Source organism: Coenobita brevimanus, chromosome 7 (assembly GCF_032717465.1).
Source record: "Coenobita brevimanus isolate Jiangsu-jjx chromosome 7, ASM3271746v2, whole genome shotgun sequence".
Lineage (NCBI taxonomy): Eukaryota > Metazoa > Arthropoda > Malacostraca > Decapoda > Coenobitidae > Coenobita > Coenobita brevimanus.
This window is the reverse complement of record NC_136960.1, coordinates 34616268-34622267: the sequence shown is the minus strand read 5'-3', so window position 1 is coordinate 34622267 and position 6000 is coordinate 34616268. Positions and strand designations below refer to the sequence as shown.

The 6000-nt window shown below is 44.4% G+C and overlaps 1 protein-coding gene across 1 annotated transcript in view; it reads left to right on the top strand.

Annotated features, from left to right (window-relative positions):
• Positions 1 to 4081: 4081 nt before the first annotated feature.
• The window catches only part of LOC145404478 (mechanosensory protein 2-like), a 707991-nt gene continuing 706072 nt past the window's right edge, over positions 4082 to 6000 (top strand). Inside the window, exon 1 of the mRNA XM_080276074.1 lies at positions 4082 to 4746. Within this exon, the coding sequence (XP_080132200.1) occupies positions 4710 to 4746 (37 nt within the window). The 5' untranslated portion in view covers positions 4082 to 4709. The remainder of the gene's footprint in view (positions 4747 to 6000) is intronic.

Genomic DNA, 6000 nt, shown 5'->3' with positions numbered 1-6000 from the left:
CTCTCTTATCATCTCCTCTTATTTTCATATCTTATCCATCTTCTTTATCTTCAAATCCTTTTATCTCATCTCGTTTGCTTCTTCCTTCCCTTTTCCTTCCCCTGTTCCTCCCCTCCTCTCCCATCTCTTCTCTTTCCAGTTCCTCTCTTCTCTCCCCTCCTTACATGCCTCTAACTGTCACTGCCCAATCTCTAGCCTTGGAATTCGTCTCTCTCTCTTCTCTCTCTCTCTTCTCATTCCACTTTCTTCACTTGTATCTTTCATCTCTCTTCCCATTGCTTCTCCTCTCATATTTTTCTCTTCTCTCCTCTTCTCCTTTCCACTCCTCTCTTCCTCTTCTCTTCTCTCTTCCACTCCTCTCTTGATCTGCGCTGAAAATAACCCTTCGCCTCTCCTCTCCTCTCTCTCCCTCTCCTCTCTTCCTTTTCTCTCCTCTCCTCTCTTCCTTTTCTCTCCTCTCCTCTCTCTCCTCTCTTCCTTTTCTCTCCTCTCCTCTTTTGTTTACCTCCCATCCTTCTCCTCTCCTCTGATATCTCCTCTGCTTCCCTTCCCTACTTCTTCTTTCCCTCCCCTCCTCTATACTCATCTCTTCTCTCCTCTCTTCCTCTTTCATTCTCTCTACTCCTCTCTTCTCTCTTCTTTTCTTCCCTCCACTTCTCTCCACTCTTCCTCTATCATCCTTTCTATTTCCCTCTTCTCTCTTCTCTTCCCTCCTTTTCTTTCATCTCTTCCCGTATTCTTTCATTCTCTCTACTCCTCTCCTCTCGTCTCTTCCCCCCTCTCCTCTCTCGTCCTCTTCCATCCTCTCTATTCTCCTCTTCTCTCTTCTCTTCTCCTCTCTTCCCTTACCCTTTCATTTCCTCTACCCCTCTCGTCCCTTTCCTCCTTTTCTCTCCTCTCTTGCCCTTCCATCCTTTCTACTCTCCTCTTCTCTCTTCTTCTCTGCTCTCCTCTCTTCCCTTACTCTTTCATTTTCTCTACCCCTCTCTTCCCTTTCCTCTTCTCTCCTCTCTTCCTCTTCCATCCTTTCTACTCCCATCTTCTCTCTTCTCTTCTCTCCTCTCTTCCCTTACTTTTTCATTTTCTCTCTCTCTCTCTCTCTCTTCCCTTCCCTCCTCTCTTCCTCTTCCATCCTTTTTACTCCTCTCTGCTCTCTTCTTCTCTCCTCTTCTCCTCTCTTCCCTTACCCTTTCATCCTCTCTACCCCATTCTTCTTTTCCCTCCTCTTCTCTCCTCTCTTCCTCTTCCATCCTTTCTACTCCCCTCTTTTCTCTTCTCTTCTCTTCTCCTCTCTTTCTCTTTCTCCTCCTACTGACCCCAAATACGCCCTCCCTTGACCCCTTGCACTAAAAATCGATCGCTTGGGTAAATATCTGGAAATTTTTTAAAGTTTGTTTTTCATAGCCACATCGAGAGAGAGAGAGAGAGAGAGAGAGAGAGAGAGAGAGAGAGAGAGGGGGGGAATGGAGGGAGAGCGGGAGGGAATAGAAGGGAGGGAAAGGAGTTGAGAGGGAGGAAATGGAGGGAGAGAGGGAGGGAATGGAGTTGAGAGGGAGGGAATGGTGGGAAAGAAGCAAGGGTGGGAAATATGGCAAGGAGGGAGGGATAGAGGGAGAGAAGATGGAAGGGTTGGAGGAAAAAAAAACGAGAAGGAATGAGGGACGGTGAATGGAGGGGAAAAAGAGAAGGAAATGAGGGAAAGAGACTGAAAGAAAGAAGGGAGAACAGGAAAAAGGAATGAGGAAGGGAGGAAAGAAAGGAAGACGGGAGAGACGATGATAGGGTACGACGGGAGGTGGGTGGGAGAGAGAAAGGAGGGAGAGAGGGGAGATGGGAGGGAAGGAGGGAAAGAGGGGAAGGAGGGGAAGATGAAAGGGTGGAAGAGAAAATAAGAGGGTAGGAAGGGAGGCGAATTGGAGAGGTGGAAAGGAAAAAGGGGGGACGAAAGGGTGAATGGGAGACAGAAATGAGAGGGAGAGGAGGGAAGGAAGGAAGTAGGGAGGGAAGGGAAGGAAGGAGGTAGGAAGGGAAGGGAAGGAAGGAGGCAAGAAGTGAGAAGGAAAGAGGGAGGGAAGATGAGAGGCAAGAGGAAGGAAGAGAGGAAAAATGGAGAGGAAAGAGGGAAAGAGGGCAGGTGAAAAAGACAAACTAGAGGGAGGGAAGACGGGTGAGAATGATAAAACGGAGGAAGGGAGGGAGAATAGGGTAATAATCGCAGGAAAAAGAGAATGAATATGTAGGGCGTTTTTTTCTGAAGCTGCCTATATCTCTTCTCTTCGCTCCTGAATATTTTTGGCAAACGGAGGGAAAGAAAGGGGGGGCGAGATTGAGAGAAGAAAGTGCAGGAGGAGGAGGAGGAGGAGGAGGAGGAGGAGGAGGGAAGGATACTAGGGATGGAAAGCAGGAGGAAGGAGAGGACAGAGAGAATAGCCTACGGAATTATCTCGTAGACGAAGGATAGCTTATTATTCTCAAGTTGGCCCGCACACAATTTACTATTCTGGATGGTAACTATTTATTCAGGTGTCGCCAAGTAGTCTAGTGGGATATGGAGCTTTAAGCAGACAAGCCCCTTAAGAATTTACCTGGTAGGGGTGGTGAAAATAGGACAATATCAGATGCATACAAGGAAAACCAAAAAGTAATGTTTTAATATCAATTTGTATCATTTATTAATTTTCCTGGCTTAGCGATGAGATAGATGGGGAGAGTAAAGGCAAAGGCGAGAAAGGCAATATTAACTGAAGAAAAGGGGAATATATGAATGGGATCTTTTCTGCGACTGTGTATTTTTTTAAATGGAAATTATTGTGAGATATTTTGTCCAAACTAGACTACAGGAAAGAAAAATAATTGGGAAGGATATTGTTTCGAAAAGAGGAGTCGGTAAGTTTTTTCCTCTGAAGTTTCCTACCGCCTCCTTTTCTTTTCTAGAAAGTATTGCGATTTTTCCCTCCTGGTCAAACGGAGAGAAAGAAAAGCCGAAGGAAATAAAAAGAAAATGATTGTGTTTATTCAAAGTTAGATATTTCTCTATCTTTTCGTTCCTGATTCTTTTTTTATTTTATTCTTTTTCAGTCAACACCAAGAGAAAGAAAAGAGCAAGGCAGGGATAGAAGGAAGAGTTTTTATCTGAAACTGCCCTATTTTCCTTCCTTTTCTTTCCTGATTAGATAATTTGTTTCTTTTCTCAGCCACGAGGAAAAAAGAAAAGCGAATGGAGGGAAATTTGATGATACAAAGGAGGGATAAGGATATTTGTAAATGCTAGATTTACCTTTTTTCTCTTCCCTTTGTTCATGGAAAATATTGAACACTTTTTTTTTTGCACGCACGGAGAGAGAGAGAGAGAGAGAGAGAGAGAGAGAGAGAGAGAGAGAGAGAGAGAGAGAGAACAATGGGGAAAAGGGAGGAATGGGAGGAGTTTTTATCTCGAGCTTCCTATCGCCCTCCTTTCCCTCACCTCAGCAGTGTGTGTGTGTGTGTGTGTGTGTGTGTGTGTGTGTGTGTGTGTGTGTGTGTGTGTGTGTGTGTGTGTGTGTGTGTGTGTGTGTGTGCTTTCCTTCCCCTCAGCAGTGTGTGTGTGTGTGTGTGTGTGTGTGTGTGTGTGTGTGTGTGTGTGTGTGTGCTTTCCTTCCCCTCAGCAGTGTGTGTGTGTGTGTGTGTGTGTGTGTGTGCTTTCCTTCCCCTCAGCAATGTGTGTGTGTGTGTGTGTGTGTGTGTGTGTGTGTGTGTGTGTGTGTGTGTGTGTGTGTGTGTGTGTGTGTGTGTGTGTGTGTGTGTGTGTGTGTGTGTGTGTGTGTGGTCTTTAAGATGAAAACTGTACACATCCCGGACATGAACTCTACCTACCCACCACCCTACCTACCTACCCACCTACCTGTCCTCCCGTCTAGCTAATCGACATCCTCTGACGCTCTCACCCTCTCTCCCCGGTCCTCTCCCTCCTCTCCCCGGCCCTCTCCCTCCTCTCCCAACCCTCCTACCCCCACGTTCGACGCCTGCGCAAGCCGGGAATCTAGTCGCATTGTCCCTTCTCCAGAGCCCTAGCCATTCAGCCGCTTGGTTCGGTGCCGTTCAGTGGCCAATCAGATCTCTCCTTTTCGCAGCGCATTATTTGTTCCGAGATTGTAATTGGTTGGCGAGGCGATGGTGTTATTGACGGATCGAGAGCCCGCCCTGATGAATGGGGAATAATTGGCCAAGATAAGATTTTTTTTTTTTTTTTTTTTTTGAAGAGGGTCAGGCGCGAGACTGGAGTTAGTTGTTGGTTGGGGGGGGACAAGAGAGACGACCTGGTTTGTTATCATCATCGTCCCCTAAGCAACTCCGCCCTCCCTTCCTGACCCTCCTCCGTATTGACTTGGCAATTGGTTAAGGAAAAAAAGGAGTAAGGAAACAACAGCCAACAGCAACAGCAACAACGACGACGACGGCTAAGAAGAAGAAGAGAGAGGTGCGCAGTTACAACAAGTGGTGCTCTAAAATCGAGTTCATAATTTGGGGGGTTTGGTTGACCTTTGACCCCCCAAACTTTGATATTTCCAGTATAACAACCAGATAAGTTCATTTTTTCACACAGATTGTTGAATAATGCCGAGAAAAATGGCATAATGTTCAGTGAAGTTCGGTGTTCATCCTCTACCCCCGCGAAACAGGCGAATATGAAGTGGTGACTTCTGGAAAATGAGGATACGAAGTCAGTACATATGAAATCAGCGTTCAAACGACACGATCTATTAGGCCGTAAGTATTAAAGAGTAACGTACAGCTGCCCTCCCCGTGTGCATGTCTGTGTTGCCGCGGTTATATATTATACACATTCCTACCTGCCTATATATTAAAATCACTATAATCTAATCCACCTTGTGTGTGAAAGATCTCAAATGAAACTTAATGAAAACAAATATATTAAAAAAAAGGTATCTTTATAAAATGATCTTGCTTGGTACTTAATCCCAGGTGTGAAAAAGCCAAAAGGGATTCTAAAAAATTATTTTTCTTGGCACTTATTAAATATCTGATGTGAAAAAATAATGAAATCAAAATGGGATTAAACGATCTTTGCTTGGTCCTTAAATCACTTTCGTCTAATGAAAGAGATTTCTAGAATAATTTTCCCCAGTATTTAAACTTTTGGTACGAGAAAAAAAAAAAAAAGTGATTCCCGAAATGATATACCACGCTACATAAATATTCTGCTGTGCAAAGAAAGTGGTTGCTAAACTAATTGTCTTTGGTATTAAACGTTTGGTATGAAAAGAAAGTTATCTCTTAAAATAGTCTGCCTTGTGTTTAAAAATCTCTTGGTATGAAAAAAGGAATTCCTAAAATGCTAGTTCTTGGCACTTTAAAAAAAATCTTTGGTGTAAGCGAAATAGAGCCGAAGTAGAGCGTCGTCACAAACTCAATTATTACTTAAACTCTATCATTATTCTTAGTACCACTGTGTTTATTTCCTGTGTTGCCCCGTCGTCACTATCCTTCTTCACGTCACGCCTCCTGAAAAATGAGGCTGCTTGTCTTACTCAAAGCCCTTCCGAAAGGTAAATAGATGAAGTGTTATTTAAGATTTTGCTTTCGCCTCTCATAACGTCCTCCATTACCGTGACGTCATTCTGTATTTCGTTCGTGCCATCTAGGACGATTTTATTCAGCTGGTGACGGGATTAGTGGAAACACTTACTAATCCCATCACCACCTCTCTCTCTCTCTCTCTCTCTCTCTCAGCTGAGCAAAACCGCTGGTGTTAGCAAGAAATACAAGAGGCGTCACCGTACTGAAGGGGTGTAATAACTTTGCCCTGCCGAGAAGTAGGTCAGAACGGGACGCACCTGGCAGACCGAATGTGCAGCTTCATTGTGGCGGTGAAATGACGAAACGCTCCACACACTCAGACACATAAGCAAGATATAAACAACATGGCCTATATTACTTGTTTTTTCGATAACGCAAAGGCCATGATTCTCGGCTCTATGAACGTGAACAAAAAAAAAACAC